Genomic DNA, 20,562 nt, shown 5'->3' with positions numbered 1-20,562 from the left:
AATGGAATAACTTTGGGGTTTGGTCTGTAATTTGGCCAAACAAGACACATAAAGACGTCACCCTAGACTCAGGGAAATTGAGTCTAGAGTTGTTGTTTTTTTAAAGATTATTTTTTGGGGAATTTTTTCCCTTTATTAGATAGTGACAGTGGATAGACAGGAAAGGTGTGAGAGAGAGATGGGGGACGACACGCATCGGACTCGAACCCGGGCCTCTGCAAAGGACTCAGACTCACTTACATGAGGCTCTCTTACTGGGTGAGGTAGAGGTCGGTTTAATTATGAATTTAACTATGGCTGCAGCCCTAATTTCATCTTCACTGTACCTCTGATTTATGTCGCCCAAAGAACGGCAGCTCTTCCCAATGTTTTTCTGCAGCAGTTCCACCATCTGAAATGCAGGAAAGAGGACAACTTGCATAGATGTCGACATAATTACATACAGTATGTATCAATGCAGGCAAGAATTAGGCAAACAGAAATAAAGTGCTAATACCTTTCTCAGAACTTTGAGATGATACTCTTTAGGTGGTACACCCATTTGCTTCATCAATGCCTGCGCTGCAGCATCGTCTTCTTCTGTAGCAAGCTGACACAGCACTTTCTGTGGGAGGGCAGGCAACATAATGTGCAGCAGATTATTGTAACTTTACGTGTATATTTATAACAGTGGACAAGACTTTAATGCAATCTGCCCAAACGCCAAGATCCATAACATCAAAGCTAATTAGTTACTGGAATATAGGATGACTCTGTTGGCGTAACATCATTTGAAACACATGAGTGGAGAAAAGGCATTCCAGTAAGTGAGAATGTATGGACAACATATGAGCAACTTTAGACATGAACATTCTTTGTTACAGAGGGCCTTGGTGTTTTACAAGCATTTTTCAGAAGGGGCCTCATCATACACTGATAAAACTAGACTAATAAACTCAGCTGATTCTCGTTTGTGAAAAAAAGCGAGTTATAATGAAGGAACAAAGGGAGAGAACACAAGATTCATACTGTAGTGATAATGTTACAAGAGTGGCTCGCAAACCAGAGGGATGTTTTCTTTCAACAAATATAATACATTATCAAAAATCATTCAAATGCAAAAAAGGGTTGTCCCAGAAATATTTTACGTTCAATGTCAACATCCTTAAATAATAACAAGGATGCCACACAGCATTTAGCTGTCTCATGATTAATAAACGGAACGCTTGGCAAGGATTCAATCAGAAGTGTGATCAAAGCCAGAAAACCTGTTACTCTGACTTAGGGATTGGTTTAGACTTTGGAAAAAGTTCTCTCTATATGACCACAAGTTGATTGTATTGTACAGTACAATCCAACAGAAACATCCAAAGCCTCACATCTTCAGCACGCATCAGTTTTTACAACTCTAATGAATCGAAAACAGAGACAACCACACCCCTGAGAGTAGACTAAAGAAGTACATATCCCTTGCAAACTGCTGATAAAAGGATATCAACACAAGATGAGAAGAGACAGAGAGAGAGGCACAATATGTTGGCAAAAAAAACAACTAAAAGTGATGGATGAAAAACAAAATCCCAGGCAGAGAAGCACTGCAGCGTTGTTGGTGGAGCGCTGTGGTTTCTTTGGCCAGGCTCTACAGCACGCTAAGATGCTTACCCTCTCACAAAACAACCCCGATCACTACCATCTGAACGCACTCAAACTCTTCACAATGAGTACATACAAAACCAATCACACTTATCCCAACCTTGGTCAGGAGGCAAAGTGGGTCTGGGGGATAAGAGAAGGAAGACTGGTTAGAAGGAATGGCAGAGACCGACTGGAACATACAACGATGGCTGCATTTAGAGCAGAGACAAAAAGGGTGTGGTCCCCAGAGGAATGGGTTGAAGGGCAAATGGATAGACGGATGGCAAATACTTTAGGTCAAAAGTCATCTTTCTCTCACAGCAACAGCAACCGAGCTGGCTTTGGGGGCTTAGAAAATGCTGCTGCCATAGAAATTATCCCTCTATAAATCTTAAATTAAAACAGAGGATTTAGAAAAATGCACAAGGCAAAGACTTGGGTTGGTTTTGATGGGTGCCTGTTAAAAATGACTAAACCATGATTGAACTCTCCCAAAACCAATGAAAAACTCAAGTGCAACCTCAGATGGTCAAAATAGCGGAGACAAAAAGAATGAAGTTGAATAAGGGGAAAGAGTACATAAAAGTCAGGATGAATATGCAAAAACAATAAAGTTATAAGTAGTTGTGTTCAAACCTGGTGCACTGACAGAGTGCGTTAGAGAAAAACGTCATATCAAACAGTGCCTTTTCCTCCTAAATTAAAAGGCCCAATCCACAGTCTTTTGACCACATGAATTTAAGGTATTTAATTAAAGAGGTTGACTTATACATTGAAAAGCAACAGTTTGTACATTTCTCACTTAATCAAGATTACAAAAATAGGTTTTACTACAGTTTTTATAAACACTCATGTCAACAAATCTTAAAAAGAAAGATCAAACATTTTGATTAAGTTTTTGCTAGTGTTAGTTCAAGTATGCCACACTAATTTAGGAGTAATGTCTGTTTCCAATCATGTGTTTCGGATGGGTGGGGGGCTATCCTTTTTGTATTTGGGTCATAAATTATGCTTAAAAATAAAAGCAAAGAGTCCAATTGATATCACACAAGTTTAATTACTTCAATCATAAAAAGTACAGCTGTGAGATTTAAGGAATAGTTCGACATTTTGGAAAATAGGCTTATTCAATTTTCCTGTCAAGAGTTAGATGAAAGGTGGCGCCCAGTTGGCTCAGTTGGTAGAGCGGGCACCCATATACAGAGGTTTACTCCTCAATGCAGCGGGCCCGGGTTCGACTTTGACCTGCAGCCCTTTGCTGCATGTCATTCCCACTCTCTTCCCTTTCATGTCTTCAGCTGTCCTGTCAAAATAAAGGCTGAAAATGTCCCCCATTCCCCAAAAATAAAAATTAATAAGTTGATAGATGTTAGGTGAAATTAGATCATGGGTCTCAAACTCGCGGCCCGGGGGCCAATTGCGGCCCGCGGGATGATATTTTGTGGCCCCCTACTTGACATCAAAGTTAAGTGTTAGTGCGGCCCGCGCGTTCTAAAACTTTTTGTCATTGTGCATGTCACTTATGGGCTACCGTAGTCTCGTGACAGCGGTGTAACCGTTGTCAAGCTAGCTAAGTACCCTTTGTGGCAAATGCCTGAGGTTTGACAATGTGATGTCTGTTGTTGTGAAATGCACCAACCATATCAGATCTAGGGGTTTAAAGCACCGGCAGTTCCGCGCCCTTTTTTGAGGAAATAGAGGTTTTTTTTGGAATACTTGATGCGGCCCAGCTAAACCCAGACTCTACCTCCAGCGGCCCCCAAGTAAGTTGAGTTTGAGACCTCTGAATTAGATGAAAGGTTCAATATCACTCTCATGTCGGCGTGGTAAGTATAGAAGAGTAGCTTAGCTTAAAATGTGGAAGCAGGAGGAAACAACTTGACTCTGTCCAAAGTTCAAAAGTACATCAACAGTTTATTCACCAGCCCAATATCTATGCAGCGTCTACTCAGTGACGTCAAGACTCCCAAGACAAATAAATAATAATTTCAGTAAGTCAGACTTACTGAAGGAGGGGGGGATGCTACCAAAGATGAAATACAAAAGATAAAGGGGAAACAATATTGTCACGAAGAGGCTTTCATCTCCTAATTAAACAGCAGCCAATGTGAGAGAAGAGTCCAAAATATGTTGTCATAAAGCTGCCACAGTAGCTCCAGGGCCTACCTGTGGTTTATCCAGTTGGAGTCAGTACAGATATGTGTCAAAGATTAATCCATCCGCTGGCCCTCTAATATTACACTCTCATGCTTTATTTATCTGTCATCTCCTCAAAGATCATGCCATGTTACTGCAGCCCTGTGTGGTCCCTCTGCTAGTACAGGATGTAGAGAAACAAACCGATTGAGCTAATGACTATCTGACATGGCCTGCAGCAATGTGGCTGTACCCAGCATTTATCAAACCCAGTGAGAACACTCAGATGTGGAGAGGAGAGGCAGACAGGGAGGGGTGAAGGAAAGATGTGAGAGCAAAAAGGCTAAATACTCGGCACACTATTATCATTTAAAGAGAAAAATACATGTGGCTACTAACTGTATATACGGTAGCAGTAAAACACATGCTTTTGCACAAATATTCACATACATATGCGAGCACACGCCCAAAATTACACAAATACGGTATTTAGGTGCCACTTAGCACCAGACCCTCAGTCTATTATGGAGGCAGCAAGAAAACAATGTTGGGGAGCAGGATCAGACAGGGCTAACAGAAAACAGGCTGTGTTCTGCATTCCAGGACAGGCAGTCCAACACAACACAGACTCAGGGAGAGACAGACCATCTCTGGCCCTAAAACCATACATCTGCACTGCTCCCCCAGACGGGATGAGCTGCGGTGAATGGGTTTTTTGATGCTTCCCGCCATTCCTGTCATTTGTGGCGAGTGGAAGCTTCTTTGGAGAAGAGGAGAATGAGGAGAAGCTGTAGAGTTGGTTATGAGTTCATTGTACTGCACCAATCTATTGTATCAACACTTTGATCTGGTAATGCCCTGCATGCAAATTTAACATGAGTGAACACTTTAACGCTGATCGTCAGCTCTGTACCACAAGCATTCCGCTACAATTAAATACTATACAATGTTGAAAATACAGTTTCAACCTAAGCTGTTCATCAAGGATAAAAACGCGTCAGTAGAAGAGACTTTTAAGGAGTTTTATCTCAGTTATTTCATGGTTCTCCCTGTTCATGACCTTAGCGAAGTTTATTCTCTTACCAAACCTTATATATTAATTGTTGCTGCCTAATTCCCTCCTAACCAGGACTGCCCCTTTAAACAAAAATTAGTAAGGTAAAAATGGCTTTATATGTAGAGATAATGTAAGGATAGAAGGTACACCAACATAAAGCCGTGATACTAAATCCCTTTTCCTAAATGTTTTCCTTGATTTGACCCTCATGTTGTCGTCGGGTCAAATTGACCCGTTTCCCATAGGAATGTTCTATTTAACTACCCACTTGTAATTACCCAAAATAACATGATTGATTGCACACAACACTCTTTAGCAAATATAAATCTCTACTTACATTAATTTTGGGGTGTCTTATTCAATTTTATAGCGTCTGAGAAAAGAAATTAAAGTTGTTTCCAAATGGTATTGAGTAAAAGTTGACATATTCCAGTCTGTGATTATCCGTCAACATACATTCCTTTAATTTTAGTCTAAATAATTCCTGATTTCTGCTTTTCTAACTCAAACATAATTTCCTATAAATGAGGTTTATTGACCATAAATTCCAAATATAACTGTAAAACTAAAGTTAATAAGTTAGTGTTATGTGTTGAAAACGTCAAAAAAAGTGACAAACATTGAAAAAACGTGTCAAAAGTGATGAAAAATGGGACAAAACTTAAGAAAAAGTGTTGATTTTCAGAAAGACAACACAAGGATTAAACAAAAAATAGATGAATGTAAATCTATACGCCATCTTGAACACATGCACATTTACATGCAGATATACAGTCATATGCCAATACCAAAACACAGACATACTGTAGACACAAACACAACCAGGCACATTTGCACTCCTCTTCCCCTCTTATGGGTCAAAGACCATCTGGCAAATTCAAGGTTTACTTTCAAGGCACTGTTTTAATTAGCAAGCTGTTTTATTAGATGAGAAATTAATCAAAAGAATACAAACACACAGTTAATCTGGCAAAAATGTGAAGGTCCCACATTGTTTATCATAAGCCATCTGTGTGAACCCTCTCAAAGTTGAAAATTGCAGAATCTTTTCTTCCCTCTGTTCTCCTTCCCTCCTTTGTGTGTGTGTGTGCCATGAAAACACAGTGAGCAAGATCAACTAACCATAATATAAAGGCTGATCCTTCTCTAGTGACAAGAGGCAGTGAAACAGTCAATTTTAATTTGCTTTCAAAATATGTTTTACAGTTTTGGGCACATAAGGCTTAGACTAACAGAGACCCTATGTACCCCATTTATCATCCATGTCCCATTGGAGAGGAGACACAGAGGGCTGGCGAGAGAACTCCTATTAAAAGTAAATTAGACAGAAAATCTCTTCAGCAGCCCAACAGCCAGTTAAAGATTCTTTTTAGTTTGTTGGAGTATTTGTTAAAGGTTTTATAATCCATCTGTATGTCCAGTCTTCCCAGAAGTAATTAGGACATTAACAGCAAACAGATCAGGCCTGAGAAAAGGCATATGATGGATGATTGGAAAATAATAACAAGTAACAACTCAATAATGTTATGAATGGGCTGAACCGTAACCTAAAAATTCAAAATATTTCAGTTTTTGTTTTTCCAGCTTCCCTCAGTTATCTCTTTATTGTGTCTCCTCATTAGGTGGGTCCATATGGCCAATGAAATCGTAGCAAGTATAGATGACTTTATGAGGCATCATAATTGACTTGTGAGTGAGGTGCCATTATTAGAATTAATCACTAATCAATTATGATACAAAAATGCATACTAACATTGACCAATGTATTGTTTATGATCTTAAGAAACTTAATTTGTTCATGTAGTTGCCCAGAAATTCATACAGTATTTTGTTGAAGCAAATGTCTTGTACAGCTGATTTGCGTTAAGACAAAATTAAACATTGATGGGTTTGTCAATGTTATGGGTTACCAAAAACAGCATGAGGTGACAAAAAAACGTATCATGTAACACAGCTGACGTAATCTATTGAGACTGGTATCAAAGTATTTTAAATGATGCCCAGCCCTATTCCTTAATTTTTTTTTTATAAGTATTTTATGGTTAGATTTGGGGAGACACGGGGAATGACATGCAGCAAAGGGCCACAGGTTGGAGTTGAACCCACGGCCGCTGCGTCAAGGAGAAAAACTGAGAAAAAGAAAAAATTTGAAAATACCCAGTTACTGTACATGCAGAGATAAAGTGAATTGCAAAGAAATTGAAGGTGGCATGTAACAGCAAGTGAGGATCACTTTTCTCAAAGGTCCCATGGCATGAAAATGTCCCTTCATGAGTTTTTTTTTTAACATTAATATATGTTTCCCCAGCCTGCCCTAAGGGGCTAGAAATGGAGATAGGTGTAAACTGAAACCTGGGTATCATGCTCCGCCTATGAGAAAATGAAAGCTCAAATGGGCCAATCTGGAATCTTCCCCTTATGATGTCACAAGGGGAAAGGTTACCACCCCTTTCTCAGCATTGCCTGGCCAGAGAATTTGGCCCGCCACTGAGAAAGAGAGAGAAATCATGGCTTTCAAACAAGCAAGGCATGGCAGTTAGTCAAGGCCACACCCCCAGCCTCCACCTTGCCCCGCCCTCACTCCTCCTCAATAGCATTTAAAACTACAGACTCAGAAATGGCACATCCTAAGAAAAGCTCACTGTGGGACTGGCTCTAGTGGCTGTAATTCCGCACCAAATTTTGGGAACGAGACTTCAGATACAGTATTAGGGGACCACTAAGGCCTATATAAAAGCATCCAAAAAGCAGCATGTCGTAGGACCTTTACATCTTGTCCCTTATTTATAAACTTAAAAATCTACACAATTTACTTCCGTCTAAGTTCTCAATTAACAGAGATGAAGAAAGTCCAGTCCTTACCCGTATCCACTGGTTGGCTTTTCTTTCCACCGCATTGCCTGGATGCTCCGAGTAAAGTCCCCACAGACACTGGAACAGCAGCCTTCTGCCTGTAGCTGCAGGCAGCAAGACACCATGGACGGTAGATTTGTGGTTTAATATACCACCCCTTACACAGACAACATGCCTCAAAATGACCCATGCTTGTAAAGACATTATCATGCGTCCAAAGGTACACTCACCATCAGCAGTGACATAAGGGTTCCAGCAAAGTCGGCCAAGAAACTGGCCTAGGAGGGGCAGCCTCGTCATGGTCTCTGTCGTGGAACTCTTATGGACAGAACAAAGACAGCCACGGGCAGGAGAAAATTATTTTTAATGGTCTACATGTACACCTGTGAGCCACCTAACTTGGAAAAATGACTTCAATTTTTCTCTGACTGGAAAGTAAATTTGGTAGTGAGCAACTAACATGGTGACGGACTCTGTGTTTTAGCTGAGCTAGGCCAGAGAATATTCAGTTAAGAAGAAATTGTATTATTTGTCACATACATTTGTACAGTACAATGTAGTCAAATTCAATACCTGCATTTATTGATGCTATGTAGCATCATTTCAGGAGCAGGACAACACCTCAAACAGTATCCAGTATTCCTTTACCCACCTAAAACCTCTCCTCTTATTCGCTCTCCCATTCCGCACCCCTCCCTCCAACCCTCTTTCTGTTCCTCTCCTTTTTCCTCATCTTTAGGTCCTAAGGGGGTCTGTCGGGTCCGTGTTCTATGACGGATTCCCTACCAAAGCCTTCCCACAACACCAATTTAGATGATGACTACAAGCGACATCTTTCTCATACTATGACCTCGCATCTCAATCATGTTTCATTATTAAATTGTTCAAAACGTATCTGGTTGATGGTGTAATCCTTGCTAGTGAAAGCCATTAAGAGCAGTGCATTGGCATATACAGCGTCCGGGGAGCAACTTGGAGCAGTGCCTTGCTCAAGGACACTTTGACATGTGGCCGGGGGAGCCTGGGATAGAACCACCAATCTTGTGGTGGTGAATGCTGATGCTGTTTTTCCCTCATTGTCTTCTGTGGAGTTTGCTGGAAGTTATGTAAGGTGCCAATGTGCCCTTGAGCAAGGCACCAAACCCCAACTGCTCAGAGTGCCTGTCCATGGGCAGCCCCCTTACTATGACATCTCTCCAATGCATGTGCATGTGTGTGTGTTTACTATGTGTGTAATAAAAAAAAAAGATTTTCCCCAAGAGGGATTAATAAAGTATACATTATTATACATATATTATTAAAATGTTATGTAGCCCCTGTGCGTTTTATGTGGAGTGAGCATTGCGCCAGAAGGTCATACCTTGGGTTTGTGTACTGTGATTAATTCTGCATGCAGTCATAATTTAGTTTTAATGAAAACTCAACTCCTGGCTAGGGTTATGCAATTAATCAAATCTTAAATCGCAATTTTGGCTCCAAACGATCACAAAAGCAATGTAAACGAGAAAAACGATAATTTTGCACGTTACAAACTCTTATTTTGTCTTGTGTTTTGAAGGTGAATGCAAAAAGTTCAAGGGGAAAAGTAGTAAGGGAAATTTCACAGTTCAAGGTGTTTTTACTGTTAATATGTACTGAACTGTTTTTTTAAGTTCAATAAATCTTTCCAAAGGTCAATGAGTGACCAAAAAAATTGCAATTATGATTCTTTCTATAATCGAGCTGCCCTACACCTGGCAACTGGTGTTCTACGCCACAATTTTGGACGAAGGAAATAATGGGATTAACAGAACTAGATTCAAAAGTGCCACCCCAATGCAGTCAACCATGGGGAAACACTGGGGATGTTTGAACCTCCTCACCTCATCCTGCACGATGTGAGGAAATGATCTAATTGCGATTATTTTTGACTGATATTGCAATATGATTCACGATATTGGAGGGGATGATCATTTTTGTGCCATTCTCATTGAAAATATTAAAATGAAATAAAAAATGAAAATGATTTATGATTTTTGCAAGAACTGTACCAAACAAGATTTTTTTCTTTAGTCTGTAGATTACAATTTGTAGGCTGGGACTACTCTGCAGCACCACAATACTTCATTCAGAATGGTTTGACACATATTTAACAAAAATGGGGCCCCACCAGCAACATTGCGCCCCTCCCCCTGCGATTTGGATATGTAGCGGTACTCCCTACTGCTAATTGTGCAGCTTTACTTTCAACCTTGTTGCAGTCATACATTAGAAGATCACAAGGTTACTTAATGAGGATATTAAGATGAATACCAGGCACAGTGCATCAGGCATGCATCACCTTTGTTTCCCATATGTTGGTCATGTCACATTATCAACCATAGTTTCAACCGTGAGATATACACATTGCAGAACAGGGCTCTGGCCAAGGGTGCTATACCTGTAAATGTTTAAGTATGTGTGTCTGTGCTTGTTTATCCAGCTCCAACAAAAGACCATGTGATTTATTTCACCTCACAGCCAATTAAAACATCCAGAAGGTTTCAAGTGGGGGCAGACACTGTGTTTCAGAACTTGAATAGCCTTAAATCCTCACTTTATATACATTTCAGTATTGAAAATATTACATTTTCCCAGATAACCTTCTCTTGTTTAAGTATTAGACTTAAGGTTTGGAAAGATTCCTATATGTCACAGCAGATCGCTGAAACCAATGGAAACAAGCTGGTCACACTTCTTATTTAAAACCTGTGCCAAACAGAAGACAGATTATTAAAACGTGTTTGGCTGTTCAGTAGAACCAGCACCAACTAATCTGTTGTTTTTAGTTTAATATGACAAATCATAGTTTATTTGTCAGAAAAGTGCTTGACATTATTTGTGATTTTCCAGGGCAAAACACGCAAAATTCAATTCAAGTCAAGCTGTAGACTGAGACAAAAGCCTTCAGTCAAACTACTTTTTGATTCAGGATTACTGTAAAGACACAGGTGGACACCATTATTTTGGTTCCATCTTATTACTTTTCTGGGCTTAATAAATTTAGGGGGTTTTCTGGGCTAGACACATTATTTTTACAATAGGATGACTGAAGTGGGACATACAGCACAGAAGGCAGATCAAAGAGGTGACGTATTACTTTAATTTACAAGCATATCAGCACATGTGTGTATGAATCACGTGCATTTACAGAATTAGTTAGTATTCATCCCATATTTAAAAGACTATATCATACATTTCACATATGACCTAATGGAAGTATAGAGAACAGCCTTGTTGCAGGAGAAACCCACACAAAGAAATCTTACATACTGTAAGCCAGTTATAATTGAAGTAGTGTGATGTAGCTTAACCAAAGATGATTTGGCTTAATTCACTGCCATGTACACGTTTCTGGTGGGCTACACAACCTCTTCCCCATTGGCTCATTATCCTACCAGCCAAATTAACACTCAATCAAGCAAACAGGCCCCTGTGTATACACCTCTGATAACATTTGTTATCACCATTATTAGAAGAGGAGAGGACTTAGCTGCAGAGTCTACTGTGTCTTATGGATTAAAAAAAAAAAAAAAAAACTTTAGATTTCCATTTTTTTGGACCCCAAGTCGAACAGCAATTAGCAGTACTGTGGGGGTATTTATTAGTTAGCATGATAAGAGTACTGGGAAAAGCAAAGAAGAAAGAGTTTTAGGAATTTCAGAGAAGAAATACAGCTGGGAAAAACCTAGGTTGCTGCAATGCCAGTATGCATCGTTCTTGCTTTATGCATCTTTCATCAGAAATAATCATAGAGCAATGAGCAAACAGGAGATGCCTAAATGTAGCATTGGATAAAAGGAACCTATAAGGTAACCGTAGGCCTATATGTTAAAAAACAACATCAGACAGACAAGGATATTAACTTGTCTCACTCCAGTAGATGAGATGAGAAGCAGGATTTCTCTAAATGCCCCCACAACACCACCAATACTGTCTGGAGCACAGGCCTCACACTCAGCCTTCCTATCAATCCAACAACACATGGTAAACATTGTGTGCAAGTATACATGTGCATTTGTGTGTTGTTGATGCAACTACAAAGGAATGTACATTTACAATAAGAACTTGACTTTACTTTGTGACTGCATGCCCATAAGATTGAGCAATTGCAACAGAACGTAATTATCACTGACTACCGGGGCCAAATCACCATCAAAGCCTTGTCAACAGTGTCCTTAATTATAAATGGGCTTTGAGACAATGTATCTTGTCTTGATTAGAGACAGACATCTCAGACAGAAGTGACCAATTACGTACGTACGAGCCAGGGAGGCAAATGGGACAAGTTTATAGACGATGGTGTGGAAACACTTCTGGTAATGACATCAGTGAACCATAATCAGAGTAGCCCTGACGTTAAATAGCAAAGTTACTATGGTGAGCACATAAATATAAAGCAGGGCAGCAGAATTTTTCAGATAAAATCCTTTAGAAAGTGGTGTGACACGGCAACAGTGGTGTAGCAACCATGGTAAAACAATTATGGGACTTCTATGGTGAATTTAGGTGTGCAACGATAAGTAAATGCACAAAGACAAGCACCCTTTAAAGGACTAGTTCATCATTTGGTGAAATTTGCTTATTTGCATTCTTGCCTGGAGTTAAATGAGAAGATCAATACAACTCTCATATCTGTCTGTTCAATATTATGCTGGAGCCAGCAGAAAGTTAGCTTAGCTTAGCATAAATATTGGAAATGGAGTGAAAAGCTAGCCTGGCTCTCTCCATATAGAAACCTGCACTTTCGCATTTGACACATTTACAACTTATATCTCATTTGTTTAATTCTCATAAAAACTAAAGAGTAAGAAGGTAAATTTGTGATTTTTGGCGTATTATGTGTGGGACCATTTATTGGCTGGTCACAGTGACTTTCTGAAATTTCCATTGGTTGCCTGGCAACCACACGGTGATGACAAGACTCCAGGAAGTTACTGCGCAGGTCCAAGAAATAGGATGGCACATAACCCCACCTAACATGCTAATCGCCATGTTACACTTCGAGATACTTTAACATTAAACATTAATTAGGGTGCTACAATGTAGATATAGATACCTTTGGACAGAGACTGGTACGTTTTTTTACTCTGATTCAAGTCTTTATGCTAAGCTAAGCAGCTTTTGGTTCCATCGTCACATTGAAAGGACAGATATGAGAGTGGTATCAATCAAACTCTCAGCAAGAAATCATATTTCCCAAATATATCAAACTATTCTTTTTAGAAGGGCAATATTGAAATAGGAAACGTACCCAAATTCCACTTTTCTAACCAAGTGGGAACCTGGAAATTGATAATGAGTATTTCTCATTTTGGGGAATAAGCCACAGGAAAGTTGTTAAGTTATCAAAGTATGCAAAAAGCTGCCAAGAAGCAGTCTATCTTCAGCTGGTCTTTTATGAGTCCCCTTCCAGTAAAAAGAATTTCAAGCCAATTAAGCTATAACATTCTTTTTTCTTTCTTTGTATCCGTTCCATCATCCTACACATTCTGACATCTCTACAATACATATACCCAAAATAATGCTAATTGAGAAGGAGACAGAAAGATACAAATAATAGTTGCCGAAGTGGAGAGGAAGTAGCGATTCTAACCACAGTAAAACGCTTGGACTGTAGAGTATCACAAAGGAAATGCTGTGAGCACCATGACTGTAAAAAGATTTCTTACATGAGAAAAAGAGTATATTATGGGACAGAGAAATGTGAAGGAAATGTGGTTGTAAAAAGCAGAAAGACAGAAAGAGTTAAAGGGAAAAAGCTGGAGGGAGGAGGCAAGGCTGGAGTAACACTGACATCTCCCAGTCCGGCACCCCTCCTGCCCTCTGCCCCCTTCCCAAATTGACTGGAGCTGATATGGGGATACATTAGGTTAGCGCTGTAGGTCCCAATGCGGCTATTACCTGACTAACTCAACACTGCAGCACTGCCAACCACACATACACGGACTCTGTACAGCACAGGGAAGCCTCTGTTAGCAGGACCGTACCAGCGCTGGGCTAACTATTCACGCCTTGGCTTGGACAGAGAATGAGCGTGTGCATGTGTGTGTGTGTGTGTGTGTTAATTTCATTTGGTGGCTGTTTTGCCTAACTGATTAACTGATCTAATTTATTTCATTGGGTAAGGTGTGTCAAGTCTGTAAAACAGGCCTCTTGGTGGATATTTTATTAGACTTAATAGGCATCTGGGGAATAAAGTGTATATCCAAATCTGCCATGAATATAAATCTCAGAGCTTCCCTTGCATTGTGACAAAGTTAATAAAATCAAACTCAACTTCTCACTACATCTGCTTACCATGTTGTTGATATGTGTGAGGAGTTGCTGGAGGAAATCCCTCAGCCTGCTCAAGTGCAGGCAGGTGTCTTTCTGAGTATCTGAGCTGTCAGCCTGGCCCCAAGTCACTGCTTTGTCCAGCCAGAATTGCATCTCCTGGACGTTCAGCAGGGGCTCTGCCACTAGTTGGAGCTGGATCAGTGGCTGAGGCTGAGACATCTTGCACAGGTGAATGTACTTAAGATCCAAGCAAGATCCTAAGTGAGACAAAGACCAAGACAGTTGTCAAGCCCAAGGATAAAACAAAAAAACCAATACAAATATATTATCACCTGTCATTAAAGGGACAGTAATCTGAGCAAGCACTGGGCAACTTACACCAAAAACAATCTAGATTGCTAAATAGCACTACAGGTGAGAGGAAAAAATGTATTTTTCATTTTGGGGTAAACTGTCCCTTTAATTATCCTAATTTTGAGGTTGTTAGGGCTTTGCAATGTCAACATTTCTGTGCCAATGTATTATGTAAGCATCCCTAGATGTTAGATGTAGAAATTCTGTGTTTTCCAAAGTGTTTTATAGCCAACTCTCACCTCCACCAAAGGTGCCTTGTGGGGTTTGCGACTATTAAGACTGCAAGCTCAATAATAAATGTAAACAATGCAGGATTTAAAATATATGTATCTTTTTTAAATCAGCTTTGCAAACATTTTATGAAGAAGGCAATCCATTCAACACGACCTCAACAATAAACGCAGTGTATTTGGTGAGAAAGGCTGAATGTAAACAGAAACTTACAAAAGACTTCCCAGGGAAGAGACCAGAGGCACTGTTTTATACAACAGGTGCAATGTATGTAATGAGTGTTGCTACTGGCAATGTTGTCGTCATCTACTAACTAAATCAAATGTATGATGATGGTCCCCAGTGGGGGAAAAAGAGGCACAAAAAAGGGGCTATACAAAAACAGAGAGGAATTCAAAAAGTTGAATGAGAAAAGTTCAATAAATGCAACATCTTTCCAAAAGTCAATGAGTAATCGTGTTATGTTGGTTTTTTAAATAATCAAGCAGCCCTATGAACTAAATAAAAGTAGAAACTATATAATGAATTGTAAGCGTACTGGTGATGTTTTTGTGACTTTGTCAGATTAAAGTCAACAGTCATTAGTTAACACATTCTTACCCAAAATAAATGCTATTGCATCTGTTTTACTTATAGTAAATTGTAACCATAAATAAAAACACACAAAGGTTATATTTTACAACTGCATTTATGTTATGTGTAAATAATTATTAAAATTAACCTGATGTTAAGATCTTTTATTCTATTCAATCTATCACACAACTTTTAAGCTCCAGGGGAATATCTCTCTCTCACACACACACACACACACACAACCACACACACACAAACGCACACACACACACCGCAGACACACCGAAATAAGCAGCACATTCTTCACCTTTTATGATGATGGAGAGAAAAACGTGGGGGGCAGATCACAAAGGTGTGTGTGAGGATGTGTTCTGTCTGCATATAGCTTGAGAAGTGTGTGTGTGTGTGTGTGTGTGTGTGTGTGTGTGTGTGTGTGTGTGTGTGTGTGTGTGTGTGTGTGTGTGTGTGTTGTTTTTGCCATAATGACAGGTCTGTGTGAGACACCACAGGGTTGTGTTTTATGATCACCTCGTTACACACGATTTGTTTAATGTCTTGCCATCATCTCTGCTGGAAAGCCCCTATGGCTCGTTGATGTGAATATATAAATACTCATTTTCGAGGAGAAAAAAAGCTCAACCAAATTAGGAACAAACGCCTCTTGTGGACTTGTGTTGGGGGCTCCGGGTTTAGTAAAGCAGAGGTGGAAAAGAACTGCATGCCGAATACCTACGCAACAGAGAGTCATCCAAATTCTCTATCATACGCAGACAGTTACATGAATACACAGGCATTTCTATATACTGCACTTACACAACTTTGCTGGCGCAAATGCATGTCATTCGGGGCAAAAAAAATATGTACTGCACATAAACACACTCGACAGCAGCTCTGGTGTTGGCTGAACACATTTGGGGGCAGGAACGAGATGTGACTGGTCAAATATTATCTTTGAAGATTTGTTAAACTAAACTTGTGGACTTTGGGTAAGGGCGAGTTTGCTGTTCCAATTATGAGATTGTTGACATTATTTCGGTATAATCAAATCCGTTAAACATTACTTTCTACAAATTCACTTGTGCACTTCGATGTGTTATATTTAAGAACACCTGGATTAAATGTTAGTAATGCAAGGGTTGTCTTAATGATAGTCATAAAAGGAATAATGGCTAATGTAATTACAGATTTCTTCACCATTTTGCTTGTGTAAGGCATGAATCCCACTCAACCACACATCAACACACACCTGAAAAAATTTGTGGAAAATCAAACAGTACGGATGCATCCATACATTGCACAAAAGGTCATTGAATGGTTTAATGGAAATAATGTGAATCATATGCAATGGCTTTTAGAGAGCACTCCCACTAATATCAAAACTCTAAATGAAAGAACTACAGAATTGTGTTTCATTCCTACAAAACTTGGAGAAAATATGCAACAGAGCTGTTCTGGCCAACGTCAACTTAGCCCTTACTAAGGTTGCAACAGATTGATGGTTGTGTCTTTAAGATATCAGAAACTGGTGAACAAAATGCTCATTACTGAGGTTACAACTAACAAGTATTTTCATTTTAGATTAATCTGCCAATAGCCAGAGATATCTCCACAGCGCTGTGGAATAAAGTCGTCTGGCTACACCACAGATTCATTCTGGGAGAGGAGAAAAAAAAAACGCTTGGGGTTGTTTCTTTAAACCAATCACAATCGTCTTGGGCGGCGCTAAGTTTTGGATGCAGCGACAGTGCATTTGCAAAATAAGTCTTGGGAAGGAACTTGTTTTGGTGGAACATATGAAACATATTCCTTGGGTTGGCTCAGTTGGTAGAGCAGGTGCACATATACAGGTTAACTCCTTGATGCAGCGGTCGTGGGTTCAACTCTGATCTGTGGCCCTTTATTGCATGTCATTAATCTTAAAATAATTGTTCAACACTTGCTTTTTTTAGTGTGTAGCTTGCTAGCTCAAAGGTTGTTTTTCCCATAGCGAAGGGGATTCTGAGAACGGAAACACACAGAAAGCAGAATCGGAGGGGCAAAGCCGGACATCAGAGCCCAGCTTTGCCCCTCCGCGAGTCAGGCTTAATCCTTCTGATCTACAATATATGCCACTTAATTTCTTTTAATGGTCGATTTATTGTTTAGTCAATAAATGTCAGAAAATTGTGCAAAATGCAAATCACAATTTACTACAACCCATTGTGATATCTTCAAATTGCTTGTTTTGTCCAACCAACAGACCAAAACCCAGAAATATTCAGTTTACTATCAGATAATACAAAGAAAAGGATTAAACTAAGAGAGAATGTTTGGCATTTGTGCCTGAAAATAAATAACACTATTACTAATAATATTACTATTACTGATAATGAATCAATTATCAAAATATCTGCAGATTAATTTTCTGTCTATCAACTTATTCCTGTAAGGACTGGTAATTTTGGCCGGTCGCATCGAAGCTTCCCACAGCGGCATGCTTTTTTTATCCAGGAAAACTATCCAGGACCCAAAGACACTCAGTTGACGATGGTATGAAACCGAGAAAAACAGCAAACCCTCACATATGAGATGCTTGAATCTGAGGATGTTTTCTATTTTTGCATAATAAAGTACTTTTTCAATGGTTATTTGATTATCAAAATCGTTGTGGATTAGATGTCTATCAATTGACTAGTACTCAATTAATCATTAGTGTTAGTGGTGAATGTACTTAAGATCCAAGCAAGATCCTAAGTGAGACAAAGACCAAGACAGTTGTCAAGCCCAAGGATAAAACAAAAAAACCAATACAAATATATTATCACCTGTCATTAAAGGGACAGTACTCTGAGCAAGCACTGGGCAACTTACACCAAAAACAATCTAGATTGCTAAATAGCACTACAGGTAAGAGGAAAAAATGTATTTTTCATTTTGGGGTAAACTGTCCCTTTAATTATCCTAATTTTGAGGTTGTTAGGGCTTTGCAATGTCAACATTTCTGTGCCAATGTATTATGTAAGCATCCCTAGATGTTAGATGTAGAAATTCTGTGTTTTCCAAAGTGTTTTATAGCCAACTCTCACCTCCACCAAAGGTGACTTGTGGAGTTTGCGACTATTAAGACTCCAAGCTCAATAATAAATGTAAACGATGCAGGATTTAAAATATATGTATCTTTTTAAATCAGCTTTGCAAACATTTTATGAAGAAGGCAATCCATTCAACACGACCTCAAATATAAACGCAGTGTATTTGGTGAGAAAGGCTGAATGTAAACAGAAACTTACAAAAGACTTCACAGGGAAGAGACCAGAGGCACTGTTTTATACAACAGGTGCAATGTATGTAATGAGTGTTGCTACTGGCAATGTTGTCGTCATCTACTAACTAAATCAAATGTATGATGATGGTCCCCAGTGGGGGAAAAAGAGGCACAAAAAATGGGCTATACAAAAACAGAGAAAACGATGATTTTGCACACAACATTTTGAAAGTAAAACCTTAGTTTGTGTTGTGTTCTGAAGAGGAATTCAAAAAGTTGAACGAGAAAAGTTAGTTAGTGTTTCAGCCCTAGCTGAAAAGACAAAGATACACAGACTTAAGATACAGAAAGTTGATCTACCCTAACCCTCCTGTTGCCCTGGGGTCAAATTTGCCCCGGTTTTTTAAAAGTTTTTACATCAGAAATTTGGGATTCTTTCATCCACATTGTTCAAATATTACATGGATGGTTCCATGTATGCTTCTTGCAAGGTAAACGAAGGATCAGTTCACTACTTTATTGAATTTTGGGTGTTTGTTTCCCATAAAAAAATGATAAATGAGGTATCTTGACCATGAATTCAAAAAAGAATAGTGTAAAACCAGTGGTAATATATTGGTGTTAGTGATGTGTACAGGATACTGGTGGTAGTGGGGAAAAAAAGTATCTCAAACACGTCCAAAAAATTATAAAAAAAGTGTCAAAAAATTGTCAAAAAGGCGTCAAAAATTGTTCATTTTCAGCTTTGACCTAGAAGGACAACACAAGGGTTGTGTTGTCTTCCCGTCCAATTTGAAAATCAACACTTTTGTTGACACTTTTTATCAATGTTTTTAACTTAAAAAAAAAAAATTGTCTCTTTTTTTTTTTTCAACACTTTTGACATTTTTTTCCAATGTTTGTCACTTTTGTGACGTTTTCAACACTACGTAACACTAACTCATTACCTTCAGTTTAACAGTTATTTTTGTAATCTATGGTCAATAATCCTCATTTATAGGAAATTATACCCAATCTTTGAGCTATAAAAGCAGAAATTAGGAATTATTTCGACTGAAATTAAAGGAATGGATGTTGATGGATAATCAAAGACTGAAATATGTCAACTTTTTGTTCTCCAAATACTATGAAATTGAATAAGACGCCCCAAAATGAATGAAAGTAGAGATTTGTACTTGCCAAAGAGAGTTGTGTGGAATCAATCATGTTATTTTGGGGAATTAAAAAGAGCATTGATAGAGGAAAATGAGTCAATTTGACCTGAGGACAACCTGAGGGTTAAGATCATCTGGAGCAACAGGAGCCTAACGGGACCCTCCTGTCCTGACTGATAATTCAAGAAACACCACCCCAAAGACACGCTTTGGCTGCATAAGTTAGATTAAAACAGTAAAACAAAAACACAACAACTTAAAAGACACACGGCATTAAAGTGATACAAAGCTAATTGCTCCTTTTTACTTGTCAGTTTTCCAACACACACGTTCCTTGGTAAAACGTCGGGGTGCAACAACTACCCCATACCACAGGATGCCAGTATTTTCCTCCACTCTACTGCGGTTACATGGTTCTGTCAGTTCAATGTAAAGACACTATAATGTTAAAAGAACTTTGAATTACAACTCATTTATGTCACAGTCTCGAGTTAGCTAGCTACGTTACGCCATTGATACGTACCACAAGTGAACTGCTTTGCATCCTTAGCGAGTTACCGCGAATTACTTTACTCTCGTGCAAATGTTATTAAACGTTGCTCTAGCTTGGACTTACATGTAAAGAAGACGTTCAGTTATCAGAGTTAAATATTTACAGGGCAGAAGTCAGCTAACGCTATATCCATTCATGTTGTATGTGTTCAGAAAAGAAGGCTAGCGCTCTCGTGCTGCGATGTAAACAAACTGAACTTCCCTCTTCTCTGAGAGTTCCGTGTATGGAAGAAGACTATTGGCTGAGAGTGGCGTCACGCGTTACTCGTCATCCTGGCAATGCCTACTGGGAAATAGAGTCACAGTCCCTCTGACCAGCCATTCTCTACTACCACAAAAACAAAGGATATACCAGCCTATATTCAACAAATCACATAAAAATAGAACATAAAAATAAGTGGAAATGGTGGACCTTTTAAACAGAATAACCACTGGAATAAAAACTTACAATGTAGTGTAAGATATGAATTAATAGCCCCAAATTTGCTGTGGCTAAC

At 39.1% G+C, this 20,562-nt stretch overlaps 1 protein-coding gene across 4 annotated transcripts in view; it reads right to left on the bottom strand.

Annotated features, from left to right (window-relative positions):
* The window catches only part of fancc (FA complementation group C), a 36,168-nt gene extending 15,878 nt beyond the window's left edge, over window positions 1-20,290 (bottom strand). Inside the window, exons 1-7 of one of the 4 annotated variants that reach the window (XM_032515054.1) lie at window positions 20,130-20,290; window positions 19,853-19,913; window positions 13,979-14,220; window positions 7,891-7,978; window positions 7,670-7,764; window positions 497-604; window positions 327-391 (exon numbers count right to left, since the gene is read on the bottom strand). In XM_032515054.1, coding sequence (XP_032370945.1) covers window positions 327-391; window positions 497-604; window positions 7,670-7,764; window positions 7,891-7,978; window positions 13,979-14,176 — 554 coding nt within the window. In that variant the 5' untranslated portion in view covers window positions 14,177-14,220; window positions 19,853-19,913; window positions 20,130-20,290. Of the gene's footprint in view, window positions 1-326; window positions 392-496; window positions 605-7,669; window positions 7,765-7,890; window positions 7,979-13,978; window positions 14,221-19,852; window positions 19,921-20,036 lie in introns of those variants that run through there. The other 3 variants (XM_032515057.1, XM_032515058.1, XM_032515055.1) reach the window with 3 other exon arrangements.
* Window positions 20,291-20,562: the final 272 nt, after the last annotated feature.

Source organism: Etheostoma spectabile, chromosome 5 (assembly GCF_008692095.1).
Source record: "Etheostoma spectabile isolate EspeVRDwgs_2016 chromosome 5, UIUC_Espe_1.0, whole genome shotgun sequence".
In the NCBI taxonomy this organism is placed as follows: Eukaryota; Metazoa; Chordata; class Actinopteri; order Perciformes; family Percidae; genus Etheostoma; species Etheostoma spectabile.
Note: the sequence above shows the minus strand (reverse complement) of the source record. Positions and strands in the feature narration are given on the sequence as shown.